The sequence below is a fragment of the Larus michahellis genome, unplaced genomic scaffold (genome assembly GCF_964199755.1).
Source record: "Larus michahellis unplaced genomic scaffold, bLarMic1.1 SCAFFOLD_471, whole genome shotgun sequence".
Lineage (NCBI taxonomy): Eukaryota > Metazoa > Chordata > Aves > Charadriiformes > Laridae > Larus > Larus michahellis.
The window spans coordinates 1-24,512 of NW_027435980.1; the positions used below are offsets into that span (position 1 = coordinate 1).

The 24,512-nt window shown below is 71.3% G+C and overlaps 1 protein-coding gene and 1 long non-coding RNA gene across 2 annotated transcripts in view; one reads left to right on the top strand and one right to left on the bottom strand.

Moving 5' to 3' along the window:
• Positions 1–130: 130 nt before the first annotated feature.
• On the bottom strand, positions 131–3,882 carry LOC141736809 (uncharacterized). The gene is made up of 3 exons (XR_012585065.1): positions 3,623–3,882; positions 3,411–3,486; positions 131–281 (listed from the first exon to the last, which is right to left on the bottom strand). It is a non-coding gene; the product is annotated as an uncharacterized LOC141736809 (long non-coding RNA).
• A 1,751-nt stretch (positions 3,883–5,633) lies between these two features.
• PRR12 (proline rich 12) overlaps positions 5,634–24,512 on the top strand; it is a gene marked incomplete at its 3' end in the record, with an annotated part of 30,216 nt that continues 11,337 nt past the window's right edge. Inside the window, 10 exon segments of the mRNA XM_074571386.1 lie at positions 5,634–5,790; positions 12,275–12,387; positions 17,149–17,310; positions 19,311–21,118; positions 21,121–21,798; positions 21,800–22,115; positions 22,118–22,144; positions 22,147–22,320; positions 22,323–22,669; positions 22,671–22,904. Of these exon segments, the coding sequence (XP_074427487.1) occupies positions 5,705–5,790; positions 12,275–12,387; positions 17,149–17,310; positions 19,311–21,118; positions 21,121–21,798; positions 21,800–22,115; positions 22,118–22,144; positions 22,147–22,320; positions 22,323–22,669; positions 22,671–22,904 (3,945 nt within the window).

The window sequence follows — 24,512 nt, forward strand, 5'->3', positions numbered from 1 at the left end:
AGATTCGGGGGGGTCCCGGGGGGGTCCCTCACGTGAGGATGGGGTCGCGGCAGGGCAGGGGGCAGGTTTGGGGGTTGCTGGGGGGGGGGGGGGGATTTCGGGGGGGGGCCGGGGGGGTGTTGGAGGTTGGGGGGTCCCGGGGGGGTCCCGGGGGGTCGCGGGAGGGGTCTCTCACGTGACGACGGGGTCGCGGCAGGGCTGCAGCGAGAGGCAGCAGCAGTCGAAGTCCTTGACGGCGTCGCGGCCCACGCGCACCCGCTGCGTCCCGTAGCCCGAGGCCGCTACGGGGGGGGGGGGGGGGCCGGCGGGGGGGGACGAGGGGGGGGACACGGGGGGGGGGCACGTTGTCACCTCCTGTCACACACCCCCCCCATAGCTCCCCGTCCCCCCCCCCTCCCTTTTCTTGTCACCCCGTGTCCCTTCCCCAGGTAGTGCTGCCCCCCCCGCTGCCCCTCCCCCCCCCCCCCCCCCGGCCATGTCCCCCCCCTCCATCCCCCCCCGTGTCCCCCCCCGACCCCACTGTCCCCTCTCGGGTGTGTCGTCCCCCCCCCTCCCCCGGTGTCCCCCCCCCGGTGTCCCCTGTCGTCGCCCCCCCTCCGTGTGTTGTCCCCCCCACCGTGCCGTGTCGCCCCCCCTGCGCCATGTCCCCCCCCCCACTCCGTCCCCCCCCCCGTCCCCGCCGCCCCCCCCCCATCCCCCCCCGTGTCCCCCCCCGACCCCCACTGTCCCCTCTCGGGTGTCCCCCCCCCCACCCCGGTGTCCCCCTGTCCCACCCCCCGGTGTCCCCCTGTCGTCCCCCCCGCGTCCCCCCGCCCCCAATGCCGCCCCATCCCCCCCCCCCCCCGTGTCCCCTGTGTGTCCCCCCCCCCAGTGTCCCCCTTTCTCCCCCCCCCCCCACCCCCCGAGTCCCCCCCCCGTGTCGTCCCCCCGTCCCCTCTTACCCCCCCCGTGTCGTCCCCCCCCTCGGTGTCCCCCTGTCCCCCCCCCATCCCTCCCACACCCCCCACCCCCTCGCGTGTCCCCCCCTCATCCCCGCCGCCCCCCCCCGCGTCCCCACCCGTGTCCCCCCCCCGTCCCTCACTGTCCCCCCCGGTGTCCCCCTGTCCCCCCCCCTCCATTGCCTCTTATCCCCCCGTGTCCCCCCCCCGTCCCTCACTGTCCCCCCCCGGTGTCCCCCTGTCCCCCCCCCGTCCCCGTGTGTGTCCCCCACCCCAAATGCCGCCCCCTCCCCCCCCCCCGGGTGTTCCCCTCCCATGTCCCCTGTGTCCCCCTGCGTGTCCCCCCCCCTTGTCCCCGCTGCCCCCCCCCCCCGTGTCCCCACTCGTGTCCCCCCCCGACCCTCACTGTCCCTCTCGTGTCCCCCCCTCCGTCCCCTTTTACCCCCCCCCCCGTGTCCCCCCCTCCCCGGTGTCCCCCTGTCCCCCCCCCATCCTCCCAGACCCCCCACCCCCCCTGGTGTCGTCCCCCCCCGTGTCCCCCCCCTCATCCCCGCCCGCCCCCCCCTGCCTCCCCACCCGTGTCCCCCCCCCGACCCTCACTGTCCCCCCCCCGGTGTCCCCCTCCCCCCCCCCCATCCCCGTGTCACCCCCCCCCACCCACGCCACCCCCTCCCACCCCCCCGGGTGTCCCCCCCCGTGTCTCCTGCGTCCCCCCCCCGGTGTCCCCCTGTCCCCCCCCATCCCCGTGTCACCCCCCCCACCCACGTCACCCCTCCCACCCCCCCGGGTGTCCCCCCCCGTGTCTCCTGCGTCCCCCCCCCGCGTCCCCCCCCCCCCGCCCCCAATGCCGCCCCATCCCCCCCCCCCCCCGTGTCCCTGTGTGTCCCCCCCCCGGTGTCCCCCCCCCGGTGTCCCCCTTTCTCCCCCCCCCCACCCCCGAGTCCCCCCCCGTGTCGTCCCCCCCCGTCCCCTCTTACCCCCCCCCGTGTGTCCCCCCCCCCCGGTGTCCCCCTGTCCCCCCCCCCATCCCTCCCACACCCCCCACCCCCCCGGGTGTCCGTCCCCCCGTGTCCCCCCCCTCATCCCCGCTGCCCCCCCCGCGTCCCCCCCCGTGTCCCCCCCGTCCCTCACTGTCCCCCCCCGGTGTCCCCCTGTCCCCCCCCCGTCCCCGTGTGTGCCCCCCCCCCCAAATGCCGCCCCCTCCCCCCCCCCGGGTGTTTCCCCTCCCATGTCCCCTGTGTCCCCCTGCGTGTCCCCCCCCCTTGTCCCCGCCGCCCCCCCCTCCGTGTCCCCACCCGTGTCCCCCCCCAGACCCTCACTGTCCCCTCTCGTGTCCCCCCGCTCCGTCCCCTTTTACCCCCCCCCCCGTGTCCCCCCCCCCCCCCGGTGTCCCCCTGTCCCCCCCCCATCCCTCCCAGACCCCCCACCCCCCCGGGTGTCGTCCCCCCCGTGTCCCCCCCCTCATCCCCGCCGCCCCCCCGCCTCCCCACCCGTGTCCCCCCCCGACCCTCACTGTCCCCCCCTCGGTGTCCCCCTGTCCCCCCCCCTCCATTCCCTCTTACCCCCCCCGTGTCCTCACTGTCCCCCCCCGGTGTCCCCCTGTCCCCCCCCCCAAATGCCACTCCCTCCCCCCCCCGCGGGTGTTTCCCCTCCCATGTCCCCTGTGTCCCCCTGCGTGTCCCCCCCCCTTGTCCCCGCCGCCCCCCCCCCCGTGTCCCCACTCGTGTCCCCCCCCCCGAACCTCACTGTCGCCTCTCGTGTCCCCCCCTCCGTCCCCTTTTACCCCCCCCCCCCCGTGTCCCCCCTCCCCGGTGTCCCCCTGTCCCCCCCCATCCCTCCCAGACCCCCCACCCCCCCGGGTGTCGTCCCCCCCCGTGTCCCCCCCCTCATCCCCGCCGCCCCCCCCCGCGTCCCCACCCGTGTCCCCCCCCCGACCCTCACTGTCCCCCCCTCGGTGTCCCCCTGTCCCCCCCCCCCCCCACCCCACACCACCCCCTCCCACCCCCCCGGGTGTCCCCCCCCGTGTCTCCTGCGTCCCCCCCCCGGTGTCCCCCTGTCTCCTCCCCCCCCCCCTCCGTGTCCCCACCCGTGTCCCCCCCCCGACCCTCACTGTCCCCTCTCGTGTCCCCCCCCCCCTCCGTCCCCTCTTACCACCCCCGTGTCCCCCCCCCGGTGTCCCCCTGTCCCCCCCCCCATCCCCGTGTCACCCCCCCCCACCCACGCCACCCCCTCCCACCCCCCCGGGTGTCCCCCCCCGTGTCTCCTGCGTCCCCCCCCGGTGTCCCCCTGTCTCCCCCCCCCCCGTGTCCCCCCCTCCGCCCCCTCTTACCCCCCCCGTGTCCCCCCCCCGGTGTCCCCCTGTCCCCCCCCCATCCCCGTGTCACCCCCCCCCCCACCCACGCTACCCCCTCCCACCCCCCGGGTGTCCCCCCCCGTGTCCCCCGCGTCCCCCCCCGGTGCCCCCCCCCTCACCGGTGTCCTTCTTTTTCTCGTGGTAGGTGTACACGGCCCCCGCCGTACAGTTCTTCCCGTGGCGCGTCATGGCGGCCTGCGAACGGCACCGTCAGCACCGGGGGAGGAAGGGGGGGTCCCGGGGGGGTCACCGAGCACTGCGGGGGGGTGTCCCGGGGGGGGTCCCGGTGTGGGCGGGGCCTGTTTTAGCTCCGCCCCTTCCCCCCGCTCACCTCCCGCCGGCCGCTCCGCTCCCCAAGCCGGAAGTGGCCCCGCACCGGAAGCCGGATGTGTTCCCCCCCGCAGCGGAAGTGGTCCTACACAGGAAGTGTGTCCCCGCGCGGTACACAAACCGGAAGTGACCCCTGCGACGCTGCCGGGTGCGGCGGCAAAGAGGGGCCGGGCGGGCCGCGACTTCCCGGTTCCCCCCCAACGGCCTAAGCTCCTTGTTCCCCCCAGTGCCGCCCAGTATCTCCCAGTTCCCCCCAGTACCTCCCAGTTCCCCTTCGAGATCGCCCCTGCCCCTCCTGGTTTTTCCCAGTCACCTCCCAGGTGCACCCAGTTCCCCACCCCCCCGCCAACACCCCCCAGCTCCTCCCACCACCTCCCAGTTACTTCCAGTTCCCCCCCAGTTACTTCCAGTTCCCCCCCACAGCTGCCCCCGTTCCCCTCCAGTTCTCCCAGTTCCCCCCCGTTACCCCAACAGCGCCCAGCTCCCCCCAGTTACTCCCAGTTCCCCCCAGTGCCCCCCATCTCCCCCCAGTAGCACCCCCTTCTCCTCCAGTTACTCCCAGTTCCACCCAGTACTCCTTAGTTCTCACTCCAGCGTCCCCCAGTTACTCCCAGTAGCCCCAGTTCCCCCCCCAGTACCTCCTCCTTCCCCCCAGTTTCCCCAGTTTCCTCCCAGTGCCTCCCCAGTGACCCCCAGCTCCCTCCCACTTACTCCCAGTCCTCCCCAGTCCCCCAGTCTCCCCTCCCAGTTCCCCCCAGTTACTCCCAGTCCCTCGCCCAGTGCGCCCAGTGCCCCCAGCACCTCCCCGTTCCCCCCAGTGCCCCCCATTCCCCCGCAGTGCCTCCCAGTTACTCCCAGTACCCCCCAGTGCCCCTCCCAGTGCCCCCAGTTCCCCGCCCAGTGCCCCCAGCTCCCCCCCAGTACCGCCCGCTTTTCCCCAGTTACCCCCAGTACCCCCCGAACTTCCCACAGCTCCCTCCCAGTTCCTCCCAGTTCCCCCCAGTTCCTCGTCTAGTGCCCCCAGTTCCCCCCAGTACCTCCCAGTGCCTCCCAGCCCCCCCAGTTCCCCCCCAGTTATTCCCAGTACCCCCCAGTTCCCCCCAGTGCCTCCCAGCTCCCCCCAGTTCCCCCCCACTTATTCCCAGTACCCCCCAGTTCCCCCCCAGTGCCTCCCAGCCCCCCCCAGTTCCCCCCCAGTTATTCCCAGTACCCCCCAGTTCCCCCCCCCCCCCAGTGCCTCCCAGCCTCCCCCAGTTCCCCCCCAGTTATTCCCAGTACCCCCCCGTTCCCCCCCAGTGCCTCCCAGCTCCCCCCAGTTCCCCCCCAGTTATTCCCAGTACCCCCCCTTCCCCCCAGTGCCTCCCAGCTCCCCCCAGTTCCCCCCCAGTTATTCCCAGTACCCCCCAGTTCCCCCCCAGTGCCTCCCAGCTCCCCCCCACTTCCCCCCAGTAACCCCCAGTTCGCCCCCCCCGCCGCGCCGTGGCCCCGCCCCCATTGCCCGTGGCCCCGCCCCTTTCGCGCTCCCGCCGCCGCTTGACCACGCCCCCTCCCGCCGGCCACGCCCCCTTCCCCTCACGGCCACGCCCCCTTTCTCACCCGGCCACGCCCCCTTTCCCCACGTGGCCCCGCCCCCCTTTCCCGCCACAGCCGCCCCTCCGCTTGGCCCCGCCCCTTGGGCCATAGCAACGTCCTGGCCACGCCCCCTCCCCCCGCCCTCGCCGCTTGGCCCCGCCCCCTCCCCGCTCCCTCCAATCTCCCTCCGCCCGCTCGGCCCCGCCCCCTTCCCCGTCTCCCTCCACTCTCCCGCCGCCCGATTGGCTCCGCCCCTTTCCCCTCCCCTTTCCCCGCCCCTTCCCCCCGCTCCCGCCGCCGATTGGCTCCGCCCCTCTCTCCTCCCCCCGCCCTCCCCCCCTCCCCCCCCCCCCGCGCCGCGGTGCATTGTGGGAGGAAGCGGCGGCGGCGCGGCCCCGCCAGCCAACATGGCGGCTCCGTGAGCGCCCCCCCCCCCCCCCCGCCGCCGCCGCCGCCGCCGCCCTCCGCCGCCCCCGGTCCCGGGGGGGGCCCGGCCCCACCCGCCGCCCCCATGGACAGGAACTACCCGGCCGCCGGTTTCGGGGACCCTTTGGCCGCCGGGCCCGGCTGGACCTACGAGCGCTCCGCCAAGGCCAGGTATGGGGCGGGGGCGGGGGGGGGGAAACGGGGACGGGGCGGGGGGGGGGGAGGGACACGGACCCGGGGCACCGGGGCTTTGGGGGCTGGGGAGCCGGTATATCGGGGTGGCGGGGGGTCGGTGTGCCGGGAGCTGGGGGGCTGGAGTGCCGGGGGGCCGGGGTCCCGTTATACCGGGGCTGTGGGTGCTGGGGGCCCGGTGTACCGGGATTTAGGGGTGCTGGGGGCCCGTTATACCGGGGATGTGGGTGCTGAGGGCCCGATACCCCGGGGGGGGGGGAATATTGGGGTGCTGGGTGTCGGTAAATCGGGGGGCTGGGGTCCCGGTGTACCGAGTCCTGGGGTGCTGGGGTCCCGTTGCACCGGGGACTGGGATGCACCGGGGCTCAGGGTGCAGGAGCACCGGGGTGCTGGGTGCTGGAGTACCGGGGTGCTGGTGTAGCCGGTGTTGGGGTACCGGGATGCTGAGCTCCCGTTATACCGGGACTCGGGGGTCCCGGTGTACCGTGTACCGGGGTGTTGGTGCACCGGGGCTTGGGGTGCCGGGGTCCCGTTCTACCGGGGCTGTGGGTGCCGGGGACCCGTTGCGCTGGGTGCTGGGGTCCTGCTGTGCCGAGTACCGGGGTGCTGGGGTCCCGTTCTACCGGGGACCAGGGTGCCGGGGTCCCGGTGCGGTGGGTGCTGGGGTCCCGTTATCCTGGGATCCCGTTACACCGGGATTTGGGGTGCCGGGCTCCCGTTATCCTGGGGTCCCGTTACGCCGGTGCTTGGGGTGCTGGGGTGCTCGAGCACCGGGATTTGGGGTGCTGGGGTCCCGGGGGACCAGGGTGCTGGGGCCCCGGGGTGCTGGGGTCCCGTTATACCGGGATTTGGGGTGCCGGGGTCCCGGTGTACCCGGTGCCAGGGTGCTGGTGCGGTGGGTGCTGGGGTCCCGTTATCCTGGGGTCCCGTTACGTCGGGGCTTGGGGTGCCGGGGTCCCGTTATCCTGGGGTCCCGTTACGCCGGGATTTGGGGTGCTGGGGCCCCGGGGTGCTGGGGTCCCGTTATACCGGGATTTGGGGTGCCGGGGTCCCGGTGTACCCAGTACCAGGGTGCCGGGGTGCTGGTGCGGTGGGTGCTGGGGTCCCGTTATCCTGGGATCCCGTTACATCGGGGCTTGGGGTGCTGGGGTCCCGTTCTACCGGGACTCGGGGTGCCGGGGGGTCCCGGAGTACTGGGGTCCCATTGCGCTGGGTGCTGGGGTCCCAAGTGCCCTCCACCTTGTGGTGCTGGGGTCCCGTTGTACCGGGGACCAGGGTGCCGGGGTCCCGTTGCGCTGGGTGCTGGGGTCCCGTTATCCTGGGGTCCCGTTACACCGGGATTCGGGGTGCTGGGGTCCCGTTCTACCGGGATTCAGGGTGCCGGGGTCCCGGTGTACCGGGGTGCTGGGGTCCCGTTCTGCCGGGGACCAGGGTGCCGGGGTCCCGGTGCGGTGGGTGCTGGGGTCCCGTTATCCTGGGATCCCGTTACATCGGGGCTTGGGGTGCTGGGGTCCCGTTCTACCGGGATTCAGGGTGCTGGGGTGCCCGTGTACCGGGTGCTGGGGTGCGGCAGGGCTTGGGGTGCGGGTGCTGGAGTCTTGGGGTGCAGGAACCCCCGTTGCGCTGGGTGCTGGGGTCCCGCTGTGCCGAGTACCGGGGTGCTGGGGTCCCGTTCTACCGGGGACCAGGGTGCCGGGGTGCTGGTGCGGTGGGTGCTGGGGTCCCGTTATCCTGAGATCCCGTTACACCGGGGCTTGGGGTGCCGGGGTCCCGTTATCCTGGGGTCCCGTTACGCTGGGATTTGGGGTGCTGGGGCCCCGGGGTGCTGGGGTCCCGTTATACCGGGATTTGGGGTGCCGGGGTCCCGGTGTACCCGGTGCCGGGGTGCTGGTGCGGTGGGTGCTGGGGTCCCGTTATCCTGGGATCCCGTTCTACCGGGATTCGGGGTGCCGGGGTCCCGTTCTACCGGGATTCGGGGTGCCGGGGTCCCGGTCTACCGGGGTGCTGGGGTGCCGGGGTCCCGTTGCGCTGGGTGCTGGGGTCCCAAGTGCCCTCCACCTTGGGGTGCTGGGGTCCCGTTCTACCGGGGACCAGGGTGCCGGGGTCCCGGTGCGGTGGGTGCTGGGGTCCCGTTATCCTGGGATCCCGTTACACCGGGGCTTGGGGTGCTGGGGTCCCATTCTACTGGGATTCGGGGTGCCGGGGTCCCGGTGTACCGGGGTGCTGGGGTCCCGGGGTGCTGGGGTCCCGTTCTACCGGGACTCGGGGTGCTGGAGGGTCCCGGAGTACCGGGGTCCCGTTGCGCTGGGTGCTGGGCTCCCAAGTGCCCTCCACCTTGGGGTGCTGGGGTCCCGTTCTACCGGGGACCAGGGTGCCGGGGTCCCGGTGCGGTGGGTGCTGGGGTCCCGTTATCCTGGGGTCCCGTTACGCCGGGATTTGGGGTGCTGGGGCCCCGGGGTGCTGGGGTCCCGTTATACCGGGATTTGGGGTGCCGGGGTCCCGGTGTACCCAGTACCAGGGTGCCGGGGTGCTGGTGCGGTGGGTGCTGGGGTCCCGTTATCCTGGGATCCTGTTACACCGGGGCTTGGGGTGCTGGGGTCCCATTCTACTGGGATTCGGGGTGCCGGGGTCCCGGTGTACCGGGGTGCTGGGGTCCCGGGGTGCCGGGGTCCCGTTCTACCAGGACTCGGGGTGCTGGGGGGTCCCGGAGTACTGGGGTCCCGTTGCGCTGGGTGCTGGGCTCCCAAGTGCCCTCCACCTTGGGGTGCTGGGGTCCCGTTCTACCGGGGACCAGGGTGCCGGGGTCCCGGTGTGGTGGGTGCTGGGGTCCCGTTATCCTGGGATCCCGTTACACCGGGGCTTGGGGTGCCGTGGTCCCGTTATCCTGGGGTCCCGTTACGCCGGGATTTGGGGTGCTGGGGCCCCTGGGTGCTGGGGCCCTGTTATACCGGGATTTTGGGTGCCGGGGTCCCGGTGTACCCGGTGCCGGGGTGCTGGTGCGGTGGGTGCTGGGGTCCCGTTATCCTGGGATCCCGTTACGCCGGGGCTTGGGGTGCCGGGGTCCCGTTCTACTGGGATTCGGGGTGCTGGGGGTCCCGGTGCAGCGGGTGCTGGGACTTGGGGGGCATGGGGGGGTTTGGGGCGCTGGGGTCTCTGTCACTGGGTGCAGCACCCAGGGGTGCTGGGACCTGCCTTGCAGGAGGACTCGGGGTGTTGGGGTGCCGGGGGGCAGCGGGTGCGGCACCCTCAGGGTGTGGGTGCAGGGGTGCAGGAACCCCCGGTGCGGTGGGTGTTGGGGTCCCCGGGGTCCCCAGGGTGCCGGTGTGTGGGGTCCCCAGGGTGCTGGGACACAGGGTCCTCAAAGTCCCCGGGGTGCTGGTGCACGGGGTGCGGGGTCCCCAGGGTGCCGGTCTGTGGGGTCCCCGGGGTGCGGGGTCCCCAAGGTCCCCAGGGTGCTGGTGCATTGGGTCCCGGGGTCCCCAGGGTGCTGGTGTGTGGGGTGCAGGGTCCCTGGGGTCCCCAGGGTGCCAGTACATGGGGTGTGGGGTCCCCGGGGTGCTGGTGGCTGGAGCGTGGGGTCCCCAAGGTCCCCAGGGTGCTGGTGTGTGGGGTGCAGGGTCCCCAGTGTCCCCAGGGTGCTGGTGTGGGGGGTCCCCAGGGTGCTGGAGGCTGGGGTGCAGGGTCCCCAGGGTGCTGGTGTGTGGGGTGCAGGGTCCCCAAGGTCCCCAGGGTGCCAGTACATGGGGTGTGGGGTCCCCGGGGTGCTGGTGGCTGGAGCGTGGGGTCCCCAAGGTCCCCAGGGTGCTGGTGTGTGGGGTGCAGGGTCCCCAGTGTCCCCAGGGTGCTGGTGTGGGGGGTCCCCAGGGTGCTGGAGGCTGGGGTGCAGGGTCCCCAGGGTGCTGGTGTGGGGGGTCCCTGGGGTGCTGGTGCATGGGTTCCCCAGGGTGCTGGTGTATGGGGTGCAGGGTCCCCAGGGTACTGGTGTGGGGGGGTCCTTCGGGTGTTGGGGGTCTGCAGGGTGCTGGTGCGTGGGGTGCAGGGTCCCCAGGGCGCTGGAGTACGGGGTGCAGGGTCCCCGGGGTGCTGGTGTGGGGGGTCCCTGGGGTGCTGGTGTCTGGGGTGCAGGGTCCTTGGGGTGCTGGTGGCTGGAGCGTGGGGTCCCCGGGGTCCCCAGGGTGCTGGTGTGTGGGGTGCAGGGTCCCCAGGGTGCTGGTGGCTGGGGTGCAGGGTCCCCAGAGTGCTAATGTGGGGGGTCCCTCAGGTGCTAGTGTTGGGGGTCTGCAGGGTGCTGGTGCGTGGGGTGCAGGGTCCCCGGGGTCCCCAGGGTGCTGGTGCACGGGGTGTGGGGTCCGCAGGGTGCTGGTGCGGGGGGTCCGCAGGGTGCTGCTGTTTGGGGTGCAGAGTCCCCAGGGTGCTGGTGTATGGGGTCCCTGGGGTGCTGGGGTGTGGGGTGCAGAGTCCCCAGGGTGCTGGTGTATGGGGTCCCTGGGGTGCTGGGGTGTGGGGTGCAGGGTCCCCAATGTCCCCGGGGTGCTGGGGTGTGGGGTGCAGGGTCCCCAGTGTCCCCAGGGTGCTGGTGCGGGGGGTCCCCAGGGTGCTGGTGTTGGGGTGCAGGGTCCCTGGGGTCCCCAGGGTGCCAGTACATGGGGTGTGGGGTCCCTGGGGTGCTGGAGGCTGCGGTGCAGGGTCCCCAAGATCCCCGGGGTGCTGGTACGGGGGGTCCGCAGAGTGCTGCTGTTTGGGGTGCAGGATCCCCAGGGTGCTGGTGCGTGGGGTGCAGGGTCCCCACGGTCCCCAGGGTGCTGGTGTGAGGGGTGCAAGGTCCCCAGTGTCCCCAGGGTGCTGGTGTGGGGGGTCCCCAGGGTGCTGGAGGCTGGGGTGCAGGGTCCCCAGGGTGCTGGTGTGGGGGATCCCTGGGGTGCTGGTGTGTGGGGTGCAGGGTCCCCAGTGTCGCTGGGGTGCTGTTGGGGGTGTCCCCAGTGTCCCCAGGGTGCTGGTGCGGGGGGCCCCAGGGTGCTGGTGTATGGGGTCCTCAGGGTCCCCAGGGTGCTGGGGTATGGGGTGCAGGGTCCCTTGGGTGCTGGTGGCTGGAGCATGGGGTCCCTGGGGTCCCCAGGGTGCCAGTACATGGGGTGTGGGGTCCCCAGGGTGCTGGAGGCTGGGGTGCAGGGTCCCCAAGGTCCCCAGGGTGCTGGTGTATTGGGTGCAGGGTCCCTCAGGTGCTGGTGTGGGGGGGTCCCTCAGGTGCTGGTGTGGGGGGGTCCCTCGGGTGCTGGTGCGTGGGGTCCCCAGGGTGCTGGTGTATGGAGTGCAGGGTGCCCAGAGTGCTGGTGTTGGGGGTCTGCAGGGTGCTGGTGGGGGGGTGCGGGGTCCCCAGGGTGCTGGTGTATGGGGTCCCTGGGGTCCCCAGGGTGCTGGTGTGTGGGGTGCAGGGTCCCCAGTGTCGCCGGGGTGCTGTTGGGGGTGTCCCCAGGGTGCTGGTGCAGGGGGTCCCCAGGGTGCTGGAGGCTGGGGTGCAGGGTCCCAGGGGTCCCCAGGGTGCTGGTGTGGGGGATCCCTGGGGTGCTGGTGTGTGGGGTGCAGGGTCCCCAGGGTGCCGGTCTGTGGGGTCCCCAGGGTGCTGGTACACGGGGTTCGGGGTCCCCAAGGTCCCCAGGGTGCTGGTGCATTGGGTCCCGGGGTCCCCAGGGTGCTGGTGTGTGGGGTGCAGGGTCCCCAGGGTGCTGGTGGCTGGAGTGTGGGGTCCCCAAGGTCCCCAGGGTGCTGGTGCGGGGGGTCCGCAGGGTGCTGGAGGCTGGGGTGCAGGGTCCCCAGGGTGCTGGTGGCTGGAGCGTGGGGTCCCCGGGGTCCCCAGGGTGCCAGTACAAGGGGTGTGGGGGGTCCCTGGGGTGCTGGTGTGGGGGGTCTGCAGGGTGCTGGTGTGTGGGGTGCAGGGTCCCCAGGGTGCTGGTGTTGGGGGTCCCCGGGGTGCTGGTGGCTGGAATGTGGGCTCCCTGGGGTCCCCAGGGTGCTGGTGTGTGGGGTGCAGGGTCCCCAGTGTCCCCAGGGTGCTGGTGTGGGGGCTCCCTGGGGTGCTGGTGCGGGGGGTCCCCTGGGTGCTGGTGTTGGGGGTCCCTGGGGTGCTCCTGTTCGGGGTGCAGAGTCCCTAGGGTGCTGGTGTATGGGATGCCCAGGGTGCTGGCGGGGGGGGGATCCTCAGTGTCCCCAGGGTGCTGGTGCGGGGGGGTCCCCAGGGTGCTGGTGTGTGGGGTGCAGGGTCCCCAGGGTGCTGGTGGGGGGGGGTCCCCGGGGTGCTGGCACCCACCTGTGGCATTTCGCTGCCGTGTTTCGCGCCTGTTGCACGCCGGGGCGATTGGGGGGGGGGGGGGGAGTTTAACGACGCAAAGGGGGGGGATGGGAACGGCGGGAGCCGCCTGTCCCTGACCCCCCCCCCCTCTCCCTTCGTGTCCCATCCCCCCCCCAGCCTGGTGTACGGGGGCTCGCGGGCGTCGCACCCCGACCCCGACCTGCTGCACCGTCAGCCCTACAGCACCCACCACCCGCTGCAGGGCTATGCCACCAACCACCACCCCGCAGGTACGGCACCCCGACCCCCCCCGACCCCCCCCCCGGCACCCCGACCCCCCCCCCCGGCACCGCGACACCCCAACCCTCCCCCCGGCACCGCGGCACCCCGTCCCCCCGTCCCCCTGACACCGCGTCGCCCCGACCCCGCGACGCCCCGACCCCCCCGGCACCATGTCGGCCCCCACCCCCCCGTCACCGCGTCCCCCCGACACCGCGACCCCCCGTCACCGTGACCCCCCCCATGTCCTTGACGTTATGTCGCCCTGACACCGCGTCACCCCGAGCCCCCATCACCGCGTCACCCTGACCCCGCGACACCCCGTCACCCTGTCACCGCGACACCCCTGACCCCCCTCACCACGTCACCCCATCACCCTGACACCGCGAACCCCCCACCCCCCCTCACCACGTCCCCCCGTCCCCCTGACACCGCGTTGCCCCGACCCCCTGTCACTGTGACACCCCTGGACCCCCCCTCACACTGCGTCCCCCCGTCACCCTGACACCGCGAACCCCTGACCCCCCCGTCACCACGTCGGCCCCCACCCCCCGACACCGTGTCGCCCCGACCCCCCCGTCACCACGTCGGCCCCCACCCCCCGACACCGTGTCGCCCCGACCCCCCCGTCACCACGTCGGCCCCCACCCCCCGACACCGCGTCCCCCTGATCCCCCGTCAGCGCGTCCCCCCGACACCGTGACTCCCCCCGTCCCCTTGATGCTATGTCACCCTGCCACCGTGTCGCGTCGACCCCCCATCACCGCCTCCCCCCGTCCCCCTGTCACCGCGACACCCCGACCCCCCCTCGCTGCGTCACCCCGTCTGCCTGACCCCCCCTCACCACGACATCCTGACCCCGCAACACCCCGTCCCCGTCACCACAACACCCTGACCCCCCCTCACCGCGTCCCCCTGTCTGCCTGACCCCCCCCTCACCACGACACCCCGTCCCCCTGTCACCGCGACCCCCCGACCCCCCCTCACCATGTCCCCCTGTCACCACGACACCCCGACCCCGCGATGCCCCGTCACCCTGTCGCCACGACACCCCGATCCCCCCTCACCGCGTCCCCCTGACACCGCGACACCCCTGACCCCCCCTCACCGCGTCACCCCGTCTGCCTGACCCCCCGTCCCCGTGTCACCCTGACCCCGTGACACCCTGTCACCGCGTCCCCCTGTCCCCATGACCCCGCGACACCCTGACCCTCTGACACCCCGTCACCCTGTCACCGTGACACCCCGCCCCCCCCTCACTGCGTCACCCGGTCTGCCTGAACCCCCAGCACCGCGTCACCCCGACCCTGCGACGCCCCGTCACCCTGCCACCACGAACCCCCGACCCCCCCTCACCGCGTCCCCCCGTCCCCCTGACCCCGTGACGCCCCGTGCCCCTGTCACCACAACACCCTGACCCCATGACACCCCGTTACCCTGTCACCGCGCCGCCCCCGACCCCCCCTCACCACATCACCCCGTGCCCCGGACACCGTGCCCCCCCGTGACCCCCCGACCCTGCGTCACCCTGAGTCACCGCGACCCCCCGACCCTGCGTCACCCCCTCACCGTGACCCCCCCCATCGCCGTGACACCCCCACCCTCCGTCACCCCGAATCGCCGCCACGCCCTGTCACCGTGTCGCCCCCATCCCCCGAATCACCACCCCCCCGTCACCGCGTCATCCCCTCACCCTGTCACCGCCACCCGCTGTCTCCCCTGTCACCGCGACCCCCTGTCAACCCGAGTCACCCCGACCCCATGACCCCCCAACCCCGCGTCACCTTGAGTTGCCGCCACACCCCGACACCCTGTCACCGCAACCTGTTATCACCCTGTCACCGCCACCCCCCCAACGCTCTGTCACCGTGTCCCTGCGTCACCCCGACTCCCCGACACCACGTCATCCTGACACCGCGTGACCCCGTCACCGCGACCCCCCGTCACCCTGAGTCACCCTGTCACCGCGACCCCCCCAACCCCCTGTCACCGTGTCCCTGCGTCACCCCGACTCCCCGACACCGTGTCATCCTGACACCGCGTCAGCCTGTCACCGCAACCCCCTGTCACCCCAAGTCACCCCGTCCCCGCCACCCCCCCAACCCCTTGTCACCGTGTCCCTGTGTCACCCCGTCACCCTGTCACCGCAACCCCCCTGTCACCCCGAGTCACCCCGTCCCCGCCACCCCCCGGTCACCGCCACCCCCCCAAGCTCTTGTCACCGTGTCCCTGCGTCACCCCGACTCCCAGACACCATGTCATCCTGACACCGCGTGACCCCGTCACCGCGACCCCCCGTCACCCCGAGTCACCCCATCACTGCCACCCCCCCGTCACCGCCACCCCGCCAACCCCCTGTCACCGTGTCCCTGTGTCACCCCGTCACCCTGTCACCGCGACCCCGCGTCACCCCAAGTCACCCCGTCACCGCCATCCCCCCAACCCCCTGTCACCGTGTCTCTGCGTCGCCCTGTCACCCTGACACCGCGTCATCCTGACGCCGCGTGACCCCGTCACTCTGTCACCGCAACCCCGTGTCACCCCAAGTCACCCCGTCACCACCACCCCCCCGTCACCGCCACCCCCCTAAGCCCCTGTCACCGTGTCCCTGCGTCACCCTGACTCCTTGTCACCATGACCCCCCGTCACCCCAAGTCACCCCGTCCCTGCCACCCCCCCGTCACCGCCACCCCCCCAACCCCCTGTCACTGTGTCCCTGTGTCGCCCTGTCACCCCGTCACCCTGTCACCGCGACCCCCCCATCACCGCCACCCCCCGTCACCCCCCGTCCTCCCAACCCCGCGGCTGTCCCCGAACCGTCCCCCCCTCCCCCGGGCAAGCGGGGCCACCGGTGTCCCCAAACCGTCCCCAACCTGTAGCCCCCGCAGAAGTAGGGCCACCGCTGTCCTCCCGCTGTCCCCCAGCTGTCCCCTCCCCCCCTAGGGAGGGACAGCTGCGACGTCCCCAAACTGTCCCCAGTTCCCCAGGGAAACGGGGCCACCGGTGTCCCCACGGTGGCCCCACGGTGTCCCCAAGCTCTTCCCCCGGGGACACGGGGCCACCGGTGTCCCCAAGCTGTCCCCGTGTCCCCGGGGGGGTCAGTCCTGCGGTGTCCCCATGTCCCTGCGGTGTCCCCGTGTCCCCGGGGGGGTCAGCCCCACGGTGTCCCCATGTCCCCGTGCTGTCCCTGTGTCCGCGAGGGGGTCAGTCCCGCGGTGTCCCCATGTCCCCGCGGTGTCCCCATGTCCCCAGGAGTCTCAGCCCCATGGTGTCCCCGTGGTGTCCCCAAGCTGTCCCTGTGTCCCCGGGGGGGTCAGCCCCATGGTGTCCCCATGTCCCCGCGGTGTCCCCGTGTCCCCGGGGGGGTCAGCCCCACGGTGTCCCCATGTCCCCGTGCTGTCCCTGTGTCCCGGGGGGGGGGGGGGTCAGTCCTGCGGTGTCCCCATATCCCCGCAGTGTCCCCGTGTCCCCGGGGGGGGGGTCAGCTCTGTGGTGTCCCCATGCTGTCCTCCCGGTGTCCCTGTGTCCCCGCGCTGTCCCCATGTCCTGGGGTGGGGGGGGACGGGGGGGGGGTTTCACCATCCCGGTGTCCCCGTGTCCTTGCGGTGTCCCCAAGCTGTCCCCATGTCCCGGGGGTGGGGGGGGGGGTTTCATCGCCCCGGTGTCCCCGTGTCCCTCCCGTGGTGTCCCCGAGCTGTCCCCATGTCCCGGGGGTGGGGGGGTTCAGCGCCCCGGTGTCCCCACGGTGTCCCCGCGGTGTCCCCAAGCTGTCCCTGTGTCCCCGGGGGGGTCAGCCCTGCGGTGTCCCCACGCTGTCCCTGTGTCCCCAGGGGGGGTCAGCCCCATGGTGTCCCCATGCTGTCCCCCCGGTGTCCCCGAGCTGTCCCCCTGTCCCGGGGGTTGGGGGGGTTCAGCGCCCCGGTGTCCCTGTGTCCCCGCGGTGTCCCCGAGCTGTGGCCGTGTCCCGGGGTGGGGGGGGACGGGGGGGGGTTTCACCACCCTGGTGTCCCCGTGTCCCCCCCGCGGTGTCCCCGAGCTGTCCCCATGTCCCGGGAGGGGGGGGTTCAGCGCCCCAGTGTCCCCGCGTCCCCATGGCGGTGTCCCCGAGGTGTCCCCATGTCCCGGGAGGGGGGGGGGAGTTTCACCGCCCCAGTGTCCCCGTGTCCCCGAGCTGTCCCCATGTCCCGGGGGGTGGGGGGACGGGGGGGGTTCAGCGCCCCAGTGTCCCTGCGTCCCCGTGGCGGTGTCCCTGAGCTGTCCCCATGTCCCGGGGGGGGGGGGGAGTTTCACCGCCCCGGTGTCCCCGCGTGCCCCCCCCGCGGTGTCCCCAAGCTGTCCCCCTGTCCCGGGGGTTGGGGGGGTTCAGTGCCCCGGTGTCCATGCGTCCCCCCCGCAGTGTCCCCGAGGTGTCCCCATGTCCCGGGGGTGGGGGTGGGTTTCACCGCCCCGGTGTCCCCACGTCCCCCCCCGCGGTGTCCCCGAGCTGTCCCCCTGTCCCAGGAGGGGGGGGTTCAGCGTCCCGGTGTCCCTGCGTCCCCCCCCACGGTGTCCCCAAGCTGTCCCCCTGTCCCGGGGGTTGGGGGGGTTCAGTGCCCCGGTGTCTCTGCGTCATCCCCGAGGTGTCCCCATGTCCCGGAGGGGGGGAGTTTCACCGCCCCAGTGTCCCCGAGCTGTCCCCATGTCCCGGGGGGTGGGGGGACAGGGGGGGGTTCAGCGCCCCAGTGTCCCCGCGTCCCCCTGGCGGTGTCCCCGAGCTGTCCCCGTGTCCCCAGGGCTGTCGGGGCTGTTCGAGACGGGGCTGCACCACGCGGGGGGGGGCGCCCCCGACGCCTCCGTCATGAACCTCATCTCGGCGCTGGAGTCGCGGGCGCCGCAGCCGGGCCCTTCCGCCTCCTCCCTGCTCTCCCAGTTCCGCACCCCCTCCTGGCAGACTGGTGGGTCTGGGGCAGGGGGGGGGCACGGCCCCACCTTGGCAGGGGCAGGGGGGGGCCTGTCGTCCCGGGCTGGGGGGGGTCTGTTGGCCCTGGGAGAGCTTAGTCTTCCCCCCAGGGTCCTGTTGTGCTTCTAGAAGGGTTTTATTGTGTTTGGGGGGGTCCTGTCCTGCCCTTGGGGGGGCTTATTCTGCTCCCCAGGGTCATATCTTGCCCGGGGGGGGGGTCTTATTCTGCTCTGGGGTGGGTCCTGTCCTGCCTGGGGGGGTTCATAGTTCACCCCAGGGTCCTGTCGTGCCTCTAGAAGGGTCTTATTGTGTTTGGGGGGGTCCTGTCCTGCCCGGGGGGGTCCCATCCTGCCCCTGGGGGGGGTTATTCTGCCCCACAGGGTCATATCCTGCCCGGGGGGGGTCCTGTCCTGCCCTGGGGGGGCTTATTCTGCCCCCCAGGGTCCTGTTGTGCCTCTAGAAGGGTCTTGTTCTGTTCGGGGGGGTCCCATCCTGTTCCTGGGGGGGCTTATTCTGCCCCACAGGGTCATATCTTGCCCGGGGGGGGGTCTTATTCTGCCCTGGGGGCGGGTCTTGTCCTGCCCTGGGGGGGCTCATTCTGCCCCCCAGGGTCCTGTCGGGCTTCTAGCAGGGTCTTATTCTGTCCGGGGGGGTCCCATCCTGCCCCCCAGGGTCCTGTCCTGCCCCATAGGGTCCTGTCCTGCCTTGGGGGGGTTGGAATTGCCCCTGGGGGGGTCTTATCCTGCTCTGGGGGGTCCCCACTTGCCCCAGAGTCTCCCCACTTGCCCGAGGGGGTCCCCACTTGCACCAGGGAGTCCCTATTTGCCCCAGGGGGGTCCCCACTTGCCCCAGGGTTCCCCCGCTTGCCCCAGGGGCGTCCATGCTTGCCCCAGGGGCGTCCATACTTGCCATAGGGAGCCCCTACTTGCCCCAGGAGGGTCCCCACTTGCCCCAGGGAGCCCCCACTTGCCCCAGAGAGCCTCTACTTGCCCCAGGGGGGTTTCCATTTGCCCCAGGGAGCCCCTACTTACCCCAGGGGTCCCGTACTTGCCCCAGGGAGCCTCTCCTTGCCCCAGGGGGGTCCGCACTTGCCCCAGGGGGGTCCGCACTTGCCCCAGGAGGCCCCTGCTTGCCCCAGGGATCCCCTACTTGCCCTAGGGAGCCTCTCCTTGCCCCAGGAGGCCCCTACTTGCCCCAGGGAGCTGCTATTTGCCACAGGGAGCCTCTCTTTGCCCCAGGGGGTCTGTGCTTGCCCCAGGGGGGTTTCCACTTGCCCCAGGGAGCCTCTGTTTGCTCCAGGGAGCCCCTACTTGCCCCAGGGAGCCTCTCCTTGCCCCAAGGGGGTCCGCACTTGCCCCAGGGAGCCCCTGTTTGTCCCAGGGAGCCTCTCCTTGCCCCAGGGGGTTGCCCACTTGCCCCAGGAGGCCCCTACTTGCTCCAGGGAGCCCCTACTTACCCCAGGGATCCCCTACTTGCCCCAGGGAGCCTCTCCTTGCCCCAGGGGGGTCTGCACTTGCCTCAGGAGGCCCCTACTTGCCCCAGGGATCCCCTACTTGCCCCAGGAGGCCTCTACTTGCCCCAGAGAGCCCCTACTTGCCCCAGGGGGGTTTCCATTTACTCCAGGGATCCCCTACTTGCCTCATGGAGCCTCTCCTTGCCCCAGGGGGGTCCGTGCTTGCCCCAGGGGGGTCCGCGCTTGCCCCAGGGGGGTTTCCGCTTGCCCCAGGGAGCCCTTACTTAGCCCAGGGATCCCCCACTTGCCCCAGGGGGTGCCCACTTGCCCCAGGGGGGTTTCCACTTGCCCCAGGGAGCCCTTACTTAGCCCAGGGAGCCCCTACTTGCCCCAGGGAGCCTCTCCTTGCCCCGGGGGGGTCCCCACTTGCCCCAGGGGGGTCCGCGCTTGCCCCAGGGGGGTCCGCGCTTGCCCCAGGAGGCCCCTCCCGGCGGCGGGAGGCCCGCGCTCACGGTGGCGTCTCCGTGTCTCTCTCCCCGCAGCCATGCACACGCCGGCGCCGGCCGAACTTTTCATTTCGGGAGCTTTACCGGGTTCCGGCACTTTTCCATCGTCGTCGGCGCTGAGCGCGTACCAGCACCCGGCTCCTTTCAGCGGGCGGAGTTTTCCGGTGACCCCCCCCTTGAGTTTACCGGAGGCGGCCTTCAGCCCCGGCTCCAACGGGCTCCTCTCCCCCCACGACCCTTTGCTGCACATCAAACCCGCTCAACCCGCCCCGGCTTTGGGTTTCGACCGCTTGGGGGGGGCCGTCCTGGGTTCCGCTTTACCTTCCCAAACCCCCCCTTACCGGCCCCCTCCCAGTTCCTCCCAGTTCAACCTCCTCTCCGCTCCTTTGGCCGCCCCCGCCGAGCAACCCCCCCAGATTTATAACGCCTCCGTTTTCGGGGGCGGCGCGGGCGGGGGCGGCGGAGGGGGCGGCGGGGGCGGCGGGGGCGGCGGAGGCGGCGGCGGGGTGGGGGGGGACAGGGCCGTCCCCCGGCAGGACAGCGTCATCAAACACTACCAGCGGCCGGTGGGGGCCCAATCCCAGCTCCCCCCCCCGCCGGCCACCCCCAGCCTCCAGCATTACCTGAGCTGCGCCGGCACCTACCAACAGATGCCGCATCGGGCCGGGCTTTCCTGCAGCCCTTTGGGGGAACAATCCCCCGCCGGCGCCGACGGCAACCCCCCCCAACCCCCCAAAAACCCTTCGGCCCCCCGGCAAGAAACCACCCCCAATTATCGGCCCATCATTCAATCGCCGGCGGCTTATTCGGGGAACGCCAACGCCGGGGGCGGGGGGGGGAACGCGGGAGCCAAAAGTAAAAGTTATTCGGCTTCCAGACAAACCCCCCGATCCGGAGCCGGGACCCCCAAGTGCCAAAGCAGTTACACCCCCAGCACCCCCAAAGCCAGCTCCGTCATCGCCAGCCAATCTCCCGCTTATTCTCCCGGCCAACCCCCCAATTTACTAGCCATGGGGCCGGCCGGAGGGTACGGCGCCAACCCCCCGGCCCCGCAGAGTTTGGGGGGTGGCGGGCAAGGCGGGGGGGGTTTCAGCGGGGGCCAGGGAGGGGAATTGGGGGGCAAAGCCCCCGCTTACCCCCCGGCGGGGGGGCAGAGTGGTAGCCAAGGGGGCCAAGGGCTCCAACCTTGCGTTAGCCAAGGGCAAACCTATTCCCCGGAACAACTCCAAGCGTTGCCCTACGGGGTGCAACCCGAGGGGGGGCAAGGGGGGGCTTACGGCCCCCCGGCCCCCTCCCAGGGTTTACCCACCGCCAGCCCCTCCCTCAGCTACAGCACCGGCCACTCGCCGGCCATGCCGGCCCCCTTGCCCTACGCCGCCTTGGGGGGGTCCAGCCCTTCGCCCATCATCCGCCCCCTCCAGTCCCCCCCCGCCGCCCGCCCCCAGAGCGGGGCCTCCCCCGGCCAATCCCAAAAATATTTAGGGAGCGTTTTATCCCCTTCTTTCCTGGCCCCGGCTTACGGGGGGGGCGGCGGCGGCGGCGGGGGCGGCGGGGGGACGCCGGGGGGGTTGGAAAGAACCCCCCAGCCCCCCCCGCCGCCTCCTCCCCCCCCGCCTCCTCCACCTCCTCCTCCTCCTCCTCCTCCTCCTCCGCCGCCCCCCCCGGCCTCGGCTTTCGGCAAAGGGGGGAAAGGGGACGCGGAGCTTTTGGCCCCCGACCGCAGCGAGGACGAGGATTTTCTCATCCAACACCTTCTCCAAGCCCCCAGCCCCCCCCAGCCCCGCGGCCCGGCCGAAACGTTGGGGGCTTGCGAAGAGAGGGGGGGGGCGGGCAAAAATTTAGGGGGTTACGGGCTTTGGGCAAAGCGGAGGAGAGGTACCAGCTGCAGAGCGTCATCCGGCCCAATTCCAACCTGGAAGGGCCGGGGGCGCTGGAATTGGCCCTTCTGAAAGAAAAGAAAAAACCCGAGCGAGCCAAGGACTACCGAGGGGCCGGCGGGGGGGGCGAGGGGCTAGCGGCCACCTCGGTGGTGCATTACGGCCACCAGCCCCCCCCGCCTCCTCCTCCCCCCCCCCCTCCCCAGCTGGATTCTTACGGGCAGGAGCTGAAGAAGGCGGGCGAGCATTTGGCTAGCGGCAAGGAGTTGGGGCAACCTCACCCTTACTTGCCCAAAACCCCCGAACACGGGCGGCTGGTGGCCGAGGGCCCCCCCTTGGAACCTCACGCTCTCCTTTTGGAACCCCCCCCGGAATTAGGGCCGGTGCCGGTGGGGCCGGTAGCCGTGGGGCCGGGGGGTTCCCTCCTCCCCTCCGTCCTCACCCACACCCAGAGCCAGCTGCACCCCCCCCGCCCCAAAACCCGGCCCCCCCTCGACGTCCACCTGCTGGAACAGCAACGCATGCCGCCCCCCCCGCCCCCCCCCGCCCCCCCCGCCTCCACCCCCGGCCCCCCCGGCTCCTCCGGCCCCCCCGGCCGCCCCTTCCCCGCAGATGCTTCTGGAAGCCCACCTCCACCAAGCCCACGTGAGGTCGCAGGGGCTGGACCCCCAAGCGGCCCCCCCGCCGCTGCCCCCCGAACCCATGGAGGTGCTGCCCGCCCCCCAAGAAATCCAAGACTTTTTGGAACCCCCTTTGGGTCTGGAACCTCACCTGGGGCAAAGCGGGGGGGTGCAAGGGCCGCCCCCCCACCTGCTGGATCCCGAAGCCGGCCAGGGGGTGGCCACTTCCCAGTTGGAAGCCAAGGACCAGTTTGCCGAAGGGGGGAGCCCGGCGGGGGGCAAGAACCGCTTCGTCCCCCTCACCTCCATCTGCTTCCCCGACGCCCTGCTGCAGGACGAGGACCGGGTTTTTTCCCCGGCATGGAGGACATGTTCGGCCCCCCCCGGAAGATTTCGCCAAAAGCGCCGAGGAAGAGGAAGAGGACGGCAACGCCGCCTTGGAAACCCGTTCCGAAGCTCTGAAGGCCCAAGCTTACGACCTCGGGCAGAGCTACCCGGCTTTCTGCCCCCCCGACGGCGCCGCCGACCCCCCGCCTTTGGGCATGGACCCCCGAAGCACGAGCTGCCCTCCACCGTCAACGCCGAACCCTTGGGCCTCATCCAGAGCACGGGCGAAAGGGACCAAACCCCCATGGCCGCCCCGCTCTTCTGCTCCTCCAAACCCAAGAAGCTCCTCAAAACCTCCTCCTTCCACCTCCTCCGCAAGCGGGACCCTTTCCCCCCCCCGAAAAAAACCTACGCCCAGGAGTACGAGTTCGAGGACGACGAGGACAAAGCCGACGTCCCCGCCGACATCCGCCTCAACAGCCGCCGCCTGCCCGACCTCCTCCCCGACCTCATCTCCAGCTGCCGCGCTCGGCCCAGCCTCAGCCCCATGGGCGACATCGACTTCTGCCCCCACCCCGGCCCCCCACCCGGCCCCCAAAAAAAGGGGCCGCAAACCCACCAAACCCAAACGAGAAGGACCCCCCCGGCCCCGGGGACGACCCCGCATCCGACCTCTGGCGGAACCGCCCGGGTTCCTCAACCCCGACGGAGCCAAAAAACCCCGGGGAAGAGGACGGGGAAGGGGCAAGAAGGGCGGCGAGGAGGGGGGCGACAGCAACGGCCTCGAGCCCCTCAAACCCCTCAAGGTGAGGATCTGGGGGGGGGTCTTTGAGGAGGTTTTGGGGCGCTGGAGGATGTTCCGAGGTCTTGGGAGGTGAAGGTTGGGGGGAAATGGTGTGTTTGGTGTTTTTTTGGGGGGTTTTTCCTGGTCTTTGACCCTCTGATGGCCCCTAAAAGCTCCAAGGTTGGACGCAACAATGGCTTGATGACGCTCAAGCCCCTCAAGATGAGGATGTGGGGGTCTTTGAGGAGGGTTTTGGGGCGCTGGGGGATGTTCCGAGTCTTGGGAGGTCAAATTTGGGGGAAAAGGGGTGGGTTTGGTCATTTTGGGGGGTCTTCCTGGTCTTTGACCCTCTGATGGCCCTCAAAAGCTCCAAGGTTGGACGTAGCAATGGCTTGAAGCCCTTCAAGACCCTCGAGATAAGGATCTGGGGGACTTTGATGGAGTTTTGGTGTGGTTGGAGATGTTCCGAGGTCTTTGGAGGTCAAAGTTTGGGGGGAAAAGGGTGGGTTTGGTCATTTTGAGGGGTTCTTCCTGGTCTTTGACCCTCTGATGGCCCCTGAAAGCTCCAAGGTTGGACGTAGCAATGGTTTGAAGCCCCTCAATCTGCTCAGCTTGAGGATGTGGGGGGCTTTGAGGGGGTTTTGGGGCACTGGGGGATGTTCCGAGGTCTTGGGAGGTCAAAGTTGAGGGGGAAGAGGGTGGGTTTGGTCGTTTTGGGGGGTTTTTCCTGGTCTTTGACCCTCTGATGACCCCAGAAGGCCCCAAGGTTGGACGTAGCAATGGCTTGAAGCCCCTCAATCTGCTCAGGTTGAGGATCTGGGGGTCTTTGAGGAGGTTTTGGGGCGCTGGGGGATGTTCCGAGGTCTTGGGAGGTCAAAGTTGAGGGGGAAGAGAGTGGGTTTGGTCATTTTGAGGGGTTTTTCCTGGTCTTTGACCCTCTGATGGTTCCCGAAAGCTCCAAGGTTGGACGCAGCAATGGCTTGATGACCCTCAAGCCCCTCAAGATGAGGATGTGGGGGTCTTTGAGGAGGTTTTGGGGCGCTGGGGGATGTTCCGAGGTCTTGGGAGGTCAAAGTTTGGGGGGAAGAGAGTGGGTTTGGTCGTTTTGGGGGTTCTTCCTGGTCTTTGACCCTCTGATGGCCCTCAAAAGCTCCAAGGTTGGACGTAGCGATGGCTTGAAGCCCCTCAATCTGCTCAGGTTGAGGATCTGCGGGGCTTTGAGGAGGTTTTGGGGCGCTGGAGGACGTTCCGAGGTCTTTGGAGGTCAAAGTTGAGGGGGAAAAGGGTGGGTTTGGTCTTTTGGGGGGGTTCTTCCTGGTCTTTGAGCCTCTGATGGCCCCCGAAAACCCCCAGGTTGGACGTAGCAATGGCTTGAAGCCCCTGAAGCCCCTCAAGATGAGGATCTGGGGGACTTTGACGGGGTTTTGGTGTGTTGGAGATGTTCTGAGGTCTTTGGACATCAAAGTTTGGGGGAAAAGGGTGGGTTTGGTCATTTTGAGGGGTTCTTCCTGGTCTTTGACCCTCTGATGGCCCTCAAAAGCCCCAAGGTTGGACGTAGCAATGGCTTGAAGACCCACAATCTGCTCAGGTTGAGGATCCGGGGGGCTTTGAGGAGGTTTTGGGGCCCCGG